Source organism: Poromitra crassiceps (assembly GCF_964638095.1).
Source record: "Poromitra crassiceps genome assembly, chromosome: 21".
Lineage (NCBI taxonomy): Eukaryota > Metazoa > Chordata > Actinopteri > Beryciformes > Melamphaidae > Poromitra > Poromitra crassiceps.
The window spans coordinates 14119931-14137636 of NC_139638.1; the positions used below are offsets into that span (position 1 = coordinate 14119931).

Here is a 17706-nt window from a genome sequence, read left to right on the forward strand (position 1 = left end):
TAACTGCATTGTGAAACTACTAGAATTCAGTAGTTGGCGGTAATGCACTATAAACTGTTTGCCAACCGCCATAAAACTAACGAAGAAGAAGAAGAACAAGAAGAGATTTCCTACCGGTGAGAGGCAGCAATGTTCCGCAAGGCATCTAGTCTGCCGGAAAGCTATCTGAAGAAGAAAAAGAAGAAGAATCACAAGCTAGCGTTGCGTGCGTCATGGCTGCTTCCATCACAATAGAGAGCTTGCTGGAGGAAATCTCCACCATTGAAGATCCAATTGAAGAACTGCAAAACTTGAAAACAGCCCTATTATCAATACCCGTGAGCGCGCTGAGGGAATGTGTGAGCGGACGCCGTTTGGACGTGATCTTCTCTCTTTTGTACACAAATGACAGGTTGGTTTGGACAATGCTATCGTTAGCTAACTGCTGAGTCAGTCACTTTCTGGTGAGTGTTGCGACAGGGAACTAAATTGCACTACTAACTACAGTAGCTAGAGCTACCTACTATCCTCTTTGCTAGTCAGTTAGCAAGTGAAGTGGCTAGCAACTATTTGGCTGCATCGCGTTCAAACTGTCCCTACCACCACCACTACCACAACAACAACAACGCTCAATGAGTGAACAGTTTGTAATGTCAGTTTGTATCACAGGGAGCAGACTGAGCTGTGTGTGGACATCCTGGAGCGCATCTTAAAGGCCCTCAGCCCTGTGCACCTGGTCCAAAACTGCAGAGTGGAGCTACAGGGAGGTCTCACCCATCCTGATGAAGCTGTCAAGATACTGGCCTTGACACAGGTAGGCTATTCTCTCTCTCTCTCTCTCTCTCTCTCTCTCTCTCTCTCTCTCTCTCTCTCTCTCTCTCTCTCTCTCTCTCTCTCTCTCTCTCTCATTTGAAATATTTATTTATGTCCACATAAATACAAGTATGCAAAGGACATAAACAGTAATAGTGCAGTCAAATGCTGGGAGTCAGTTACATGAGTGCCCAGACGGCAACCACAATAATGCATACACATAAGAAACACACAGGATGATAACATGGCAGGTTGATATATACAGTTACACTGTAATGCAAGATAGCGGTCAGTATCCACTTCATGGGTACAAAAAGCAGCGCCTCCTCCATATTGAGCGGCTGACGATAATAGTAGATATTGAACAATATCTCGCTAACTGCTTGGCCCTTCTCTTTGGGAGACCAGCCATCTGAAGCCCTCTCACAACCAGCTTATGGACATGACCTAGGCTACCAAATATGAAAACTAGAAGTGTAGCCCAGCTGTGAAATTGTCTGTTCTAGCTGTTGGTATTTCATCATCTTGGTTAGAAAGGCCTCCTCTAGGCTGTGGTCAAAGGTACAGCCAACCAAACACTCACTCACTCACTCACTCACTCACTCACTCACTGACTGACTCAACCAACTTAACTCACAGACAGTTGTCTGTATAACATTGACCATAAAGCATGTTTTTCCCTCTCAGATTGGTAGAATGGTGGATCACCCCGATGCTGTCCCTGAAATCCTTAATAACCATGACATTCTTCGAGAGGTCATCCACTGCATCAGTGGAGAGAAGATGGCTGTGTCAAAAAAGGTGATGATAACTGATGATTGATGATATGTCTGTTCACACACATGTTAGCCGATGAGATATTTTTTAAATCTAAGTGCTTTGTTTTGTTTTGTAGGCCATTCACTCCCTGACCAAACTGAGCCACTCAAAACCTGGGTTAGACACGCTGTTTCGGGGCGACCTGCTGAAAGACATGAAGGATGTGATGACCACAAGTGACATTGTCAGATACAGAATATATGAGGTACGTTCTAAGATGCCTATTTTTGTTTACTGTGTGGACAGTCGACACTCTCCCTCAAAGTGAATATGGTCAAAATAATAAATTGCTTAAAAAGCTACAGTTGTGGTACGAGACCATTTTTCCTCTATGTTGATATGATTCACTTTGCTGGCCAAGTATGTTCAGTGAAACACATGCTTGTTGTTCATGAGATTGATTTATATTAAAGTATTAATTTACGTCAGTTGAGCTTGCAGCTATGCATATGAAGGTGATTGGATGACTGTTGAACTAAACTTTGAGTTTAAAATTGACCAAATTTGTAGTCTTTTCTTTTTATAAGATCATCCTGCAATCAACTGACAGGCGTGGAAATCAGCTGCTACAGTAAATTGCAAAAGCTGCAATGTTCGTATTTTGTGGGCTACGTTAATCAACACAACAAATAGGTGTGATTGCTTTTTGCTATGTGCAACTACTTTTTATTCATGGTAGACAGAGTTCTCAAACAAGAGGATAATATAATGTTCATCCCCTGGAAACAGCAAGGTGGTTTGGTGTAGAAAAACTGTTGCACCTGTTCGGTGAGCCAGTGTACTTCCCTTTCAAACTGAGCAAGACAATGAACCTCCATTTTCTCCAGTGTTCCTGACTCATGTGAAGAAATGTATACATGTGTATCAGGGGGTTATACCAAGGGAAATGTGTACCTGCACTTAAATGGTCAAAATAAATGAATGAATAAATAAATAAACAAAATAAAATAAATAATAATATATAGGTACATACATACATACAACATTGTTCAAATTGATCAACCAAAATGCTGACTTGCTTAATGTTCTTTCTGTTTGCAGCTGATGGTGGACATCTCGTCTGTGTCTGCGGTTTCTCTTGGTTACTGTGCCAACAGCGGCTTCATCTCTGAGTTGCTGGGTGAACTGACTGGAGATGACATACTGATCAGGTAATGAGATGGATCGTACACACGCGCAAACACAAATGGGTTGAAATTATGATCAAACCTGTAAATGTAATAAATTCCTGAATGTTGTAGTTAAATATCACATTATTATATTAACCAGCACTTGCTTCTTTGTAAGAGGGGGACATATTTTTAATTACCGGTGGAGGGGTTCCGCTCCGCTCCGCACGGCGCAGCGCACAATTGCTCAACTGCGCGAAGCCCACAAAGCACACAGCGCTAGAAATGAGCGTGCAAAGATATAAATTATTCTAGTAATAATAATGACTAATAATAATGTAATAACACACAATAACAACAAATTATTACATTATTCATCAATATTAGGTTTATATAGTCAGTTAGACATGTTATATCCCTTTAATATTAACAATAGCTGGGAAATGTTGCTGTGATGTTATTAGATAATTATCATGGAATTTACAACATTAACAGGTTCAATAACATTTTGAAACCATTCAGAGGATGATTTGATCAAATTAGTTATTACATTATCCAGAGGTTATTCCATAATCAGTTGCTTGGTACATCTTACCAGAAGTTTGTCTTACTGCCTTTCACAGTCACTGTCTCTGTCATCTCCTTACCCTTCTACCTGCTGTTAACTGTTGTCTCTGTCATCTCCTCACCCTTCTACCTGCTGTTAACTGTCATCTCCTTACCCTTCTACCTGCTGTTAACTGTCATCTCCTTACCCTTTTACCTGCTGTTAACTGTCATCTCCTCACCCTTCTACCTGCTGTTAACTGTCATCTCCTTCCCCCTCTACCTGCTGTTAACTGTTGTCTCTGTCAGCTCCTTACCCTTCTACCTGCTGTTAACTGTCATCTCCTTACCCTTTTACCTGCTGTTAACGGTTGTCTCTGTCAGCTCCTTACCCTTCTACCTGCTGTTAACTGTTGTCTCCGTCATCTCCTTACCCTTCTACCTGCTGTTAACTGTTGTCTCTGTCAGCTCCTTACCCTTCTACCTGCTGTTAACTGTTGTCTCTGTCATCTGCTCACCCTTCTACCTGCTGTTAACTGTTGTCTCCGTCATCTCCTCACCCTTCTACCTGCTGTTAACTGTCATCTCCTCACCCTTCTACCTGCTGTTAACTGTCATCTCCTCACCCTTCTACCTGCTGTTAACTGTTGTCTGTGTTGTTGTTTTTCCTCAGAGCCACAGCCATTGAGATGGTGACCAGTTTAGCCCAGAGTCAGCATGGCCGACAGTACTTGGCCCAACAAGGCATAATGGACAAGATCTCCAACATGATCAGAGGAGCAGACACTGACCCCTTTTCCTCCCTCTACCTCCCTGGTGAGCCTATGTAGAAGTTAGAGCAGGTTCATCCTCATTCTTTCTGCTGTACTCAGATGCGTTTCCACTTTCATACATTTGTTTAGTCCTCTTCCTTGTTGTTCTGTATCTGTTTATCTGTATCCGTCCCGAAAGATGTGTCATGGTATCTCCTCCTCTTCAATCACCATCAATTCAGCCATTCTTGTATGTTCCACAAATACTTTTACAAAATTCACATTTAAGGTGCAGTTATGGGTTCCTTAAGATTTTCTGAGGAAAATAGTTACTAAGGACCTTGTTGCAACGCACAAGGGAATACTTGCTAAGTGAAGCTAAGGGAATTTTGGAAAACACATAATCATATGGGATACTTAAGTAGCTAAGAGAAAACACTTAGGGTACAACATCCTAAGGGAATCCTTAGGTGATTTTATGGAACACATTTTTTCCTAAGGCATCCTTAGATGAAGATTTAAGGGCAATCTTAGCTTAAGTAGTTTTATGCAACCGGGCACAGGTATTTGAAACTGAGGAAGCACAAACATCTGGAGGTGCAATGCAGCCTCATTTACCCGGGTGAACTGTTATTTTCCCATAAATAAATAAAACGGAGTGTCTATTCGTACCCGGGTATGAATAGCCGTGCCACGCGCCAAATGCTATTCGTACCCCCTAATTACAAGTACACTGCCATGGAGGCTCGGACGCCTCTGTTTCAAGCGTTTGAGAGTGCAGCGCTGCATGGAATGCCACCCTCTCTCTCTAAACTATTTCTCTCTCCTTCTCCGATCTGTTCCTCTCTCTTGTCATCAAGGCTCTGACCAAAACAAATGCTGAATTTGAAGAGGCGTTTTGTTATTTAGGTTCACTAATCCAACGCTACCTGCTTCCCCTCGCTCGCACGAAATGTCTATGGGAAAGAAAATGGCGGATGAAAATCTCTGTTACAGTGCTGAAGCAGGAAGTGATGTTCACTTTGCCTCTATTCAGATTACGGTATGTGAATGTTACTCCTGTAGGTTTGGTGAAGTTCTTTGGGAACCTGGCTGTCATGGACAGTCCCCAGCAGATTTGTGAAGCCTACCCAGCCTTCCAGAACAAGGTGTTTGAGATGGCTCTGGACCCAGACCCTGTGATGATCGGGGTTGCTCTGGACACTTTGGGCCTACTTGGATCCACTGTGGAGGGCAAACAGGTCCTGCAGAAAACAGGTTAGTCTATATGTCTCTCCACACTTCAAACAGATGTTTAACACAATTGTAATGAGCTACACAATGTGTATTAGGAAAGAAGCTACAGGCTTTGCACTTGCAGGAGCGTCAGCACCACAGTGTCAACAGAGCCCTCCCCCCCCCCCCCCCCCCCAAAAGTGCCCTATCAAAATGTTTATTATACTGCTGATATTAGTTAATTAGATATGGCTTGGCTTATTTTGTGATTACTCTAGTAGTAATTAGTCCCAAAGTGGGGTACGTCGCAGTCACGTCAGGGGTACGCCAAAAAAGAAACATCTGCAGTACCCTCTGGAGGTAGAGGGGGTGCACAGCAGGAGGTTGAACGTTTGAGGGGGTACAGGACTTTAAAAAGTTTGGGAACCACTAGTCTAGTCGTTGTGACTGATTCTCTCTGTGTCCTCAGGAGAGAAGTTCAAGGCAGTGTTGCTAAGAATGAGCCAGATGGCCAGTTCTGGGGCAACAGAGCTCAGAGTGCGCAGCTTGGAGGCCATCTCACAACTACTCACTCTACAGGTAATAGTCTTATTATTATTTTATTGTTGAATGCCGCCTTCATTTCATGAATCTATAATGCTGGTGGGGCTTATTCTCAACAGTAAATGTGTTATATTACAGCCAGAGCAGCAGACAGAAGACCTTTTGGCCCTGACAGAGTCCTGGTTGCATCTTCTGTCTAACCATCCCATGGACATGATCTGCAGCATCAGCACACAGCCTTTCCCTGAGCTACACTGTGGGGCTCTGCGCATATTCACTGTGAGTACTGAGCTGCTCCAATGATCCAAACACATCACGGCACTTTCACACTATACGCCGAAGCAACGCTCAACCTACGCTCAACCCAGTTAACAAGGACACCTAAATGAAACTTGTGGGTTCATACAACTTGTGTTGATAAGTCTTGTCACAATACCTCCGTGTGTGTGTGTGTGTGTGTGTGTGTGCGCGCGCGCGCCTTTATGACATCACTTTTGACATACAGTAATCACTGATGACATCATCACTGATGAGTCATGACATCACATCATTAGCTAATTAGCCTAATTTAAAAAAACGGCAGGTCACCCGCACGAGTGCCCTTTACACACCCGACCTCACGTAAAACGGCATCGCTGTGGCCGAACACAGAACTTGAAACAAACCGAGCCCACATACTCAATTCTATATATTAGGAACTCTTATCTAATCTGCCCACTTACTGGATCAAGTTCAAAGGGTGAAGATCAGGTTTTTCATCTTATGGTTACATCAATCAACATTACACTGCCAAATGCCAATATGTATTTGTTTCCTAATCGATAAATACTTGTGTGTGTCTTCCAGGCCATCGCTGCCCAGCCGTGGGGTCAAAAGTTAATGATCAGTACTCCAGGATTCATGGAGTTCATTGTGGACCGTTCAACAGGGAAGTCTAAGGAGGCCAAGGATGCTAAGTTTTCACTAGTGGCTGCGCTTATGAGCTCGTCCACAGCAGTGGACATATTGGGCAGCCCGCAGTACCTGCGTCTGAAGACCTACCTCAGAGAAGGACCCTACTATGTTTCAGCAGTAGCTGCAGTCAGCACAGAGGGAGCGGAATGATTCAAATACACCCGATGGTTCTCTGGTTAATGGTTCAGTTCATGTAACTATCCATGGGTTTATATGATGATCTGCCATGAACGAATATGTCACAACAAATACATTGATATTTGATAACAAATACAGAGATAGTGTTAACGAACAATTCAAATTGTTTTTATCTTTGTTAACTTTACTACATCCATGAACAATAGGCTAATGAATGTTCTAATCAGTCTGATTCATTAAAATGGCTTATTGGTTTAAATACAGTTTGCCAACATATATTGGTGCTTGATCAACTTGCCTGCATCAGGAATAAGTAATTTGTGTAATTTGTTCATTACAATTGAAGTACTCAATAATAGATACAGTGATCAAGTGGTCATCGCACTGTTTGCAGAGCTGAAGGTGGTGGTTCTCCCACACGTCTCCAGATCTCCAGGTCATGTTCTAAAAAGGGAACAGAGTCAGAAAGGCAAGTTAACACATCTAGTTGCTGGTTCCTCACCAAGTACTTAAGCCAGTGATACTCAACTTGTGGCCAGCGATAGGGTGCATTGTGTCCCCCTGATCATTTTCTAATTCACACTGAAAACAAACGTTAAATAAAGTTTGACTGAGACCCTGCTAAATTGTCAAATATAGCCACCTGCTCGCTGCCCAGGCACTTAACCTAACTAACTATCCTGTGTGCACACAATTGTCAGACCAAACTCTGGCTGATGACCCAAAAACCTACAATACACTACAGAAAGATGAATATTAATGTTTGTTTATTAACTGGCCCCTGGCCTCCTGTCATTTAGGTAAAGTGGCCGTCAGGCAAAGAAAGTTGAGTATCCCTGACTTAAGCAATAATGAAGGAACCATATGTGTGTAATGTTACGCTCATATTATTTACACGTTCAAACCACATTCAAGCTAGCACTTACAGAGTAACGTTCACACAACAACAAACAGGGTTGGACCAAAAATACTGACTAACCATTTAGACCCATTTTCCAAACTTTTCAGATGATGATTTTGGTTTGTTTTTCTATTGACCTTTTTTTGTTGACCAAATACAATGGTTTTCATTAAAGAGGATGCAGAGTGATGACAGATGGGTGATGATTACTTTTCACGTTGCCGTGTCACTTCCAGTAGAGTCGGTCGGTTCTGACCCCTGAACCCACTCGGTTGGTTCTGACCCGTGAACCCACTCAACAAGGGACAAAGCAAAACATTACATCCTAACGTACTTCTCCAGACTGGCAGACTGTCTGCTTGTCAACAAGTTCTCTACAGTCTTCTATTTCCTCTGGTCTGGGTTCTCTCTAGGTTAGCACATGGCATTAGATCTACTAATGAAAAGTATGATAACTTAGGGTCCAGCATATAATATGTAATAATATAATATGTATGGACTTTAAATTCTCTACTGGTTATGGGTTCTGAAAATGGCAAAAGTGCTCACTCACCAGTAAACAAATCTGAGCTATCCTGTTTGTCAACAGCAGGGAAGGACTGTCTTAAGTGTCTCGTTCAGCATGTCCTCAACGCTTAAGTGTCTCGTTCAGCATGTCCTCAACGCTTAAGTGTCTCGTTCAGCATGTCCTCAACGCTTAAGTGTCTCGTTCAGCATGTCCTCAACGCTTAAGTGTCTCGTTCAGCATGTCCTCAACGCTTAAGTGTCTCGTTCAGCATGTCCTCAACGCTTGTGGAGAGAGTTTAGCTTCACTTGAACGTTCAGCAAACAGCCCACAATGCCTTTAGTGGGACTTCTGTGTGTCTTTCTCAGCATTATCAATAGCTCTGTGAGCAGTATCATTGATCATCATTGATTATTGATACTATCAATGCAGTGCAGTTCACAGAGGAGGCAGGAGTCCTTATATTATCTGAGGAGACAAAGCATCAGTGACATGAAGTTGATGCAGCTGGTGGGGAGTCATGCTATACAGTATGAGTGGGAGAACTTTGGGTAACGCTTTAGAATACAGCCCGCAAATAACCATGTATCTACAGGGTAACAAGATCTGTACTTATAGGCTAATTACGGGGTACTAGACCTGTACTTAGTGTAACTACGGGGTACAAGAAGTGAATTTAGCCTGTAACTACAGGGTAACAAGATCTGTACTTATAGGGTAATTACGGGGTACTAGACCTGTACTTAAGTACAGATTTTGTTACCCTGTAAGTACAGACTTTGTTGCCCTGTACTTATCCTGTAAGTTGCAGGCTGTATTCTAAAGCGTTATTCAGTTTTTATGCGACATCGAAATGTTGAGCTTGTTGCAGAGAAGTGTGCCATCCTTCCCTTTCAAAGCAATACCATGGACACTTTGAATAGCTTGAATACTTTATCGTTTTTTTTAAGTTTTGTTATTTCCCCAATACACATGAATGACACACGCCACGCACACACACAGACAGAGACCATTGATTTTTCAGCGAGCACACTCACACTTTCGTCAGAAAATGTACCTAAGTGCATTTTATTAGATGTCTTCAAAATAAACATAATGGTAGAACACAGTGAAATAAAAGCCATAACATCTCTGTAGGCCTGTAACAGAATAAACCTAAAAATAGTGCCAGCTTTTTAGTGAACATAAATAGGACATTATGTACAAAAAAAACACGACACGACTCAAAAAATGTACAAAATGCAGCAAACAAATCTCAAGTATTGTGCCGATCCCTTGCCTTGAATGAGCTGCAGACAGTCATGGTAGGGGGATACTCGTGCTGCCAGGCAGGCAGCAGGTTGAGTCGGAGGCTACATGGGAATCTGAGCTGGCACCAGAATCCAGTGAGCAGGTAAGCAGCAGCAGACGTCTCGGTGGCTGCAGCAGCACTTGTTTCCACTAGAGGGCCCCTTCTGCCTTGTCCTGTAGCACAAGGTTACTCCTCTTGTTCTGCTCAGTGCAGAGCTGCATAGCTCAGTTCATTTTGGTTCAGCAATATGAGCCAATTTGAGATGTTCGGGGGCTCGTGCGGGTTGTGGGATATACTGAAGTTAATATCATTTATAATGCACCATTGATACGCTATAATGCACTGAGCTTAGAAGCGCTTGCTGCTGTTTGGAATAAATACTAGTACCCATTTTCGCTGCTGTTAAAACAGTACATTACTTAGAAGACCTCTGTTCCACCATGATAGCAACACACAGCTCCCAAACCAAAGAAAGAGTGGTGGAGCTTTAAAGCATAATCCAGAGTCAATAGCCTGGTATCTGGTATCCAGCCCCATGTGAATCGCAGGTGTCAACAGGTGAGCTGGTGACCCGGCTGGAGAGGAAACACATTCAGAGCAAGTGGTGCACATATCCCCTCCCTTCCCCCAACACAAAACACACACTCAACACAATAACTTCACATTAGCATCCGTGCCATACTTCAAAATAAAACATAACGTCCGTGCCATACTTCAAAATAAAACATAACGTTTGAAACTCCCTCTTCATGAAAGCACCGAGTGATGATGACCAGTAGTCGTTACTGGTGAATAGACAGAGCCTTTCTCACCCCCATTTTCACCTGGTTTTTAAATGCGACCTGTATCCGGATAAGCTATCTGGATAATGGTCGCATTTAAAAACCAGGTGTAAATGGGGTGTAAAAGATCTGAACACAATGTGAGCCAGACTACCTCCAGATGTGGTCAGGCAGATCTGATCACATCCTGATCACGATGGATTTACACCTTGCATTGGCATGCATTTCTCCTTATCCAGATAACATCTAGATAACTTATCTGGATACAGGTCACATTTAAAAACCAGGTGTAAATGGGTTGTATGTGAGGAGCTGTGAGGTCACAGCAGCAGGGTATTTTTTGCCAGGCTGAAATAGCAAACCATCTTTTAGTACATTTCAAGTCCATGTTCCCTAATGCCTGTCTGTAGTTGCAGTTGTTTCACTCGTCTAAACTGTAAGTAGCTTCAGTAGTATTTGACTGAGTCAATCTCCTCTTCCCTGCTACAAAGGAATCTAGGAGGCCATTATAGGAGGGTATTTTAGTGCCAAACTAATTCATGTAGGATGTATACCTAAAATTTAAAACATAAATGTGGGACATGCACAATTAAATGCTCAATAAATAACAAAAATAAAATAAAAATACTTGACCATTTGAGTGCATTAAGTTGGCAGGTGTTTTATATTCTCTCACTGTGATGAAGTCTGCTATCTCCACCTATCAGAGCACTGGAGCACCCCTGCAGTGTTAGACCTATCAGAGCACTGGAGCACACCTGCAGTGTTAGACCTATCAGAGCACTGGAGCACACCTGCAGTGTTAGACCTATCAGAGCACTGGAGCCCACCTGCAGTGTTAGACCTATCACAGCACTGGAGCACACCTGCAGTGTTAGACCTATCACAGCACTGGAGCCCACCTGCAGTGTTAGACCTATCACAGCACTGAAGCACACCTGCAGTGTTAGACCTATCAGAGCACTGGAGCACACCTGCAGTGTTAGACCTATCAGAGCACTGAAGCACACCTGCAGTGTTAAGACCCCTCCCCTCTCCCTCGCACCAGCAGGATAATCCCACTGACTAATGATATGTCAGCCACATGATGACGTGTCAATCAAGATTATTGGGTCCCGCCCAACAACAATAGACCCTTTTCACGGGGGCCATTTTGTGTCAAAAAGGCAGGGTAAGCACAGGTGCAAGCAAAACAGTAATGAGGGTTTCCAACTTCCATGACTGTAAGTTGGAAACCCTCATTACTGTTTTGCTTGCACCTGTGTTTACCCTGCCTTTTTGACACAAAATGGCCCCAGTGAAAAGGGTCTATATATAGCAAAGAGTCCACTCTCTCCTCCTCTTCCTCACTTCTTCCTCCTCGAGCTACCTGGCCTCTTGATCTGCCAGAGGTAGTTGTGGATGGTCAGGGCGTCCATGCAGACGGACACAGTCTTGGCTGGGATGATGTTGAACTGCTTGCGTTCGCAGCTGTATTTGTAGAACTTGTCGATCATCTTCCCGGTGATGGTGCGTGGACCCGTGCCTGTGAACTTGACAATCTCCTCGGTGTCTGGCGAGTAGGAGTAAATGGCGCGGAACTGACAGCCGCCATCACGGAAGAGGATCATGAGGTGGTTAGACTCACATTTGTCCAGCTCCTGTCACCATAGGGACAAATACATAAAAAAATATCTCAGAAAAGCAGCAGCATGAGTAAACTAAAGTATCTGGCACCGACACAAATTCAATTCAATTCAATTCAATTCTATTCATTGTTGTCCACAATGTGGAAATGTGTCTTTGGCTTCACAGGTTTGCTTGCACACATGAAAAGTACAGTACACAGACACAGTACACAGACACAGCACAGGAAATGACAGGGTACATAATACAACATAGAACAAGACAACAGGACAACAGCACAATACAGACAGCAATAACGGACATGGTTCTGATGTGGATGAGTCTGACGTTTATGAATTTAGCAGATGTATTGCGTTTGGTATGAATGATTTTTTGTAGCCTGAAAGTTAACTGACGGTCATTAATTCAGAATAGTCTTCCTCTACCTATTGAGACAAGCTCACAATCGATAAATTGGGTTAAATAGATCACACTAACCTCCAGGATAACATTCTTCTGGGTCTCATTCACCTTGCCAGCCAGGCAGCAGTGGGCGATGGCATTGATGATGATCGGCTTGTTGGACTTGGAGCTCGGCTCTTTGAAAAGCTTCGGGCCTATTACAAAAACAAAGGATCATTCATTATTAGTCATAAACTCTATTTCTGTGGCACTATTCAAAACAGAGTTGCAAAGTGCAGGAGAGAAGCTTTTAAATCAATCAAAACGGATTAGTCGTTTTTTTCTTTTTATTCCATTTATTTTTTATTTTATCTATTTATTTATTTTTGTTACACAGATATTAGCGTGTTACACAGCTGGTACTGTATTTAGCATGTGTTACACAGCTGGTACTGTATTTAGCATGTGTTACACAGCTGGTACTGTATTTAGCACGTGTTACCGTGGTACTCGGCTGCAGCTGAAGTGATGGACGATGCTGTGGAGCCGTTCTCCCAGTCCCTCTCCATCGTCCTGCTGGACGCCCTGCTCAGCATGGGGAAGGACTCCACCGAGCCACACACAGAGCCAGCCCTGCCACACACACACACGTTAGTCAAGTACTGTGTGGATCACACACACACACACACACACACACACACACACACACACACACACACTTTAATCAAGTACTGTGTGGATCACACACACACACTTTATTCAAGTACTGTGTGGATCACACACACACACACTTTAATCAAGTACTGTGTGGATCACACACACACACCATAGCAGTTCTCACCTGTGTGACTCCGCCCCTCCGGAGGTGACGCTGTCTGCCTCAGTGGCCAGAGAGAGAGTGGATCCTCGATGGCTGCAGCTCAGATCAGCTGAAAGTGAGCAAGATTTATTTGACTAAATCTAGAATGGAACTCGTCCCACATCAGTCCCCTGCTTTGCCAAACGACACGTAGTGACACACGTTGAGCTCTCATGTGACTCTAATGCTAACTAACGGTCTTGGTGCTCCCTGTGATTGAGACGAGAGACAGAGAGGTGCAAACAGCACACAAAGCAAGACAACAGACAAAGCTGAGATCAACACAGGCTGAGAACAGGGCAGGCTAGTCCAAAACAATAGAAAGATGCCTCAAGTCCCTTACCGTCACAAAAGGCAGAATTATGGGATGCATTATGCTAGAAGTGTTATGACATCATGTATGTGATGCATTATGCTAGAAGTGTTATGACATCATGTACATGTATGTGATGCATTATGCTAGAAGTGTTATGACATCATGTATGTGATGCATTATGCTAGAAGTGTTATGACATCATGTATGTGATGCATTATGCTAGAAGTGTTATGACATCATGTATGTGATGCATTATGCTATAGGTGTTATGACATCATGTATGTGATGCATTATGCTAGAAGTGTTATGACATCATGTATGTGATGCATTATGCTAGAAGTGTTATGACATCATGTATGTGATGCATTATGCTAGAAGTGTTATGACATCATGTATGTGATGCATTATGCTAGAAGTGCTATGACATCATGTATGTGATGCATTATGCTAGAAGTGTTATGACATCATGTATGTGATGCATTATGCTAGAAGTGTTATGACATCATGTATGTGATGCATTATGCTAGAAGTGCTATGACATCATGTATGTGATGCATTATGCTAGAAGTGCTATGACATCATGTATGTGATGCATTATGCTAGAAGTGCTATGACATCATGTATGTGATGCATTATGCTATAGGTGTTATGACATCATGTATGTGAGCATTATGCTAGAAGTGTTATGACATCATGTATGTGATGCATTATGCTATAGGTGTTATGACATCATGTATGTGATGCATTATGCTATAGGTGTTATGACATCATGTATGTGATGCATTATGCTAGAAGTGCTATGATGACATCATGCAGAGCAGGTTAGATGCTTCACCTCCCCTGCAGCCTGCTGCTGAGCCCTGGGCTTTGACCAACATGGACACCTTCAGAGAATGACCTGCACAACACATATACACATAAACACTCATATAAATGCACACAGACAAACCTAACTGAAAACACACACATGTACACACAACAGGCACACACACAATAGGCTGTACATGTGTGTTTTCAGTTTGTCTATGTGACACGGTCTGGTGAAAGGATTACTCCCCCCACCCCCCCACCCCCTAACCCTAACCGCCCCATTTTCTTTATCCCATTTTTATCCCCCATTAGTGCTAATTTTTATTTATTTATCCTGGTTTCTGCTCCACCCTCTGCCGAGGGCGGTGGGCACTCGAGGACATGCGGACGGGCACGCACTCCTTCAGCGCTCACAGCGTCCCAGGTGGGAATCGAACCCAGGACCTTCTAGCTGTGAGGCGACAGCGCTACCACCGTGCCCCCTGGTGAAAGGATTACTAAATACTGTACTTATAATTTGTTAGTAAACCAAGCTTGTTCACCAACTTTCAAGGCGATTTTCTCTGAATGTTGCTTGTAGGAGTACGAACATTCAAATAACGATATCTTCAACTATTTTCAGATTTCAATGTATTATGCCACATCATTAGAAACTTTAGAATCTGCACTTTCATAATCTGTAAAAAAAAATGACCGTGGCCTACTTGTTACCTCATGTAAAACACCGTCTGTCACATGTCTTTAAGACATAATAGACAAACCCACTGTACTAAACAAACAACAAACAGTATTTGTTCATGTTAGACACACAAGGGCTGCAGGGAGTACTACAGACTGTAGCAGTAAAGGTTAAAGCAGCTACGAGCAAGATTTTCGATTGTTATTAAACAGTCTAAATTTAATATCAATGCATCACATCTTACCTCTAATAGTAGACGAGACCAACGCAGAGTAGTCTCGCTTGAACCCCGAGTGAATCGGCCAGTGTTAGTCTGTCTGTGGCCAGGGAAGATCAGGAAGTGAAATGAAACGGTTTGCAGCAGCCACTTCGGCCATAACCACAAAATAACTTCCAAAAAACCGGTTAGAATATAACGAGAGATGTTCGCGAGAGTATGCATGGCGTTCTACTTGTTTATGGTATGTTGCTAGGCAGCGCGAACGGGGCAAGGCAGGCAGCTGCGTTTCACTTCCGGGTTTCACTTCCGGGTTTAGCCGGTCCGGCGGTAAGAGAGAGAGCCCCCTGGTGACGCGAGTTTAGACAGACACAGACTTAATAATCACCAAGAGAGCAATCTCCGATTCACACGGCTTTGGTCTCAGCTACTATTATAGGTAAGATGTGATGCATCAATATTGTAATTATACTGTTTAATAACAATCGAAAATCTTGCTCGTAGCTGCTTTAACAGAGCTATTTTAGACTTCAGTTCAGTGTGAGTCTGCTCTTACGTGTGTTGGATCCTTTGGAGAGGCTGTTGGACTCGTCGCGGTGCAGTGACTTGGGCCTGCCCTTGTGGGATCTGGTCCGGGGGCGGGGCTTGACCAGACCCTGCTCCTCCAGCAGGTTCTGCTGCTTCCTCTGCAGGTAGTCCTGCTTAATGAGCTCCCGCCGCGCCTTCTCCTCCTCCTTACGCACACGATCCTCTTCTGCTTTACGCCTGGGGGAGGACAGCAGGAAGAGTCAAGCTTCATTTATACTTGTTAAGCGCAAATTATGCTCAAGCGAAATCGCCGGCGCTGACTGCGCTGGCCGTCCTGTTGGCGCAGCTCGGCGGAGGGTGCGTGCAGCTCCTCGAAAATGTGACTCCGCGGCGTCAACGCGGACGTGACGTGACCAGCACGAGAGCTGTGATTGGCCGTTGCCTTGGGCCGCGCACATATCCGCTGATGTACTTATTGTGAGGAATAAGCACTAATAAACACAATAACAAGCACTGTTAAATGAGGAAATGGCATTTCCTCATTTAACGTGCTTGTCCCTAATCTAGCAAAGCCTTCTGCAGGCTCACTGAAATGAGTTTGGAAATGGAGAGACAATAAAATGTCCCCCCACCGACATGATTGCAAGTTCTTGGTAAACGACACGATAGCGTCATATGTTAAGGACATAAGTGTACCACAAGCCACCTAGTGTTTTGGACGTGTACCGCAGCCAACGCGCCGAGTTACGTTTGAGTATGCACAGGCTCCAAGTCGACGCTGTGCAGAACCTTGTCAGCGCCTTTAGAAAGTGTCGCTCAGCACATGGTCGCAGACAAAAAAGAAAGTGTCGCTCATGGTGTTGCTTTTATACTTAAGTGAATGTTCGCCTCGGTTCAACGGTCACATGACACTCGAACGCTATAGTGCAGACAGCCAAGAGAAGAGAGGGAATGGAATGCACAGTGAAACCACTCTCTGGGAAATTGGTCACGATGTTCTTTGTGATTTTCACGAAGTAATACATCAAGGACAGGCTGATAAAAATAGCGGGGACACGTTCATTAATTTCAATCGAGCGAAAACCAAAACAAGGAAGTCATGCGCGCGTGCCGTCTATATAGCCAATCAGACTTACACGACACATCGTGACGTAGTCAGCGACACTAGACATTTCACCAATTAGCAGACACTGCTCGCCAACACTTGAAAGTGTCGACTCAAGTCCTCAGTTCTGTCGGCGACCGTTTCAAAAGTGTCGCCAGACCAAGCATCAATTGGGCTTAACCAAAAGCGAATAATCTGTGTGAATAAAACACACGGCAATAAAATAAAATAAAAAACATTTATCTTTAGGGAATTATTCCCACTGAATCAAAATTTGTGGTGCAGATCCCTTTCAAGTTTCAACGCTTTGATTCCCCCCCCTCTCAAATTCACAAACTGTCAAGGATTTCAACCCAAATCCACAACTTACGGACACCTGTGTGTGTTTACACACCTGATCTCATCACGTTTGAGCCTGTGTGTGTGTGTGTTTACACACCTGATCTCATCACGTTTGAGCCTGTGTGTGTGTGTGTTTACACACCTGATCTCATCACGTTTGAGCCTGTGTGTGTGTGTGTTTACACACCTGATCTCATCACGTTTGAGCTCGCTCTCCCCTTCCAGCTGTTGTTTGCGTACTCTGGCCTCTTCAGCTTTGCGCTGCTGTCTGCGGACGAAGGCAGCGCGACGTTTCGCCATTTCATCCTCCTTCTCATCATCCACCTTCTCATCATCCTGGAAGACAGAAAATGTCACTTTTCATACAGCTGGACTGTATGGACTGTATGGACTGTACCATGTTTCTGCACAACCTCATGAATCATCTAGTTTCTCAGATGAGACTGTTGATGAGCTACGCACACATCACACGTCACACAAACAAGCACAGATGAAC

At 43.6% G+C, this 17706-nt stretch overlaps 2 protein-coding genes across 2 annotated transcripts in view; one reads left to right on the forward strand and one right to left on the reverse strand.

Moving 5' to 3' along the window:
• Window positions 1-212: 212 nt before the first annotated feature.
• Window positions 213-7940, forward strand: psmd5 (proteasome 26S subunit, non-ATPase 5; the record flags this gene model as incomplete). The annotated part of the gene is made up of 10 exons (XM_083657671.1): window positions 213-391; window positions 649-793; window positions 1480-1593; window positions 1688-1816; window positions 2653-2762; window positions 3940-4082; window positions 5084-5275; window positions 5703-5812; window positions 5915-6055; window positions 6623-7940. 10 exons carry the CDS (start codon window positions 213-215, stop codon window positions 6878-6880), a joined length of 1521 nt encoding a protein of 506 aa, XP_083513797.1. The 3' UTR covers window positions 6881-7940.
• Window positions 7941-11693: 3753 nt separating this feature from the next.
• The window catches only part of camsap1a (calmodulin regulated spectrin-associated protein 1a), a gene marked incomplete at both ends in the record, with an annotated part of 40985 nt that continues 34972 nt past the window's right edge, over window positions 11694-17706 (reverse strand). Inside the window, 7 exons of the mRNA XM_083657329.1 lie at window positions 11694-11987; window positions 12451-12569; window positions 12857-12987; window positions 13196-13283; window positions 14365-14427; window positions 15792-16000; window positions 17398-17546. Of these exons, the coding sequence (XP_083513455.1) occupies window positions 11694-11987; window positions 12451-12569; window positions 12857-12987; window positions 13196-13283; window positions 14365-14427; window positions 15792-16000; window positions 17398-17546 (1053 nt within the window). The remainder of the gene's footprint in view (window positions 11988-12450; window positions 12570-12856; window positions 12988-13195; window positions 13284-14364; window positions 14428-15791; window positions 16001-17397; window positions 17547-17706) is intronic.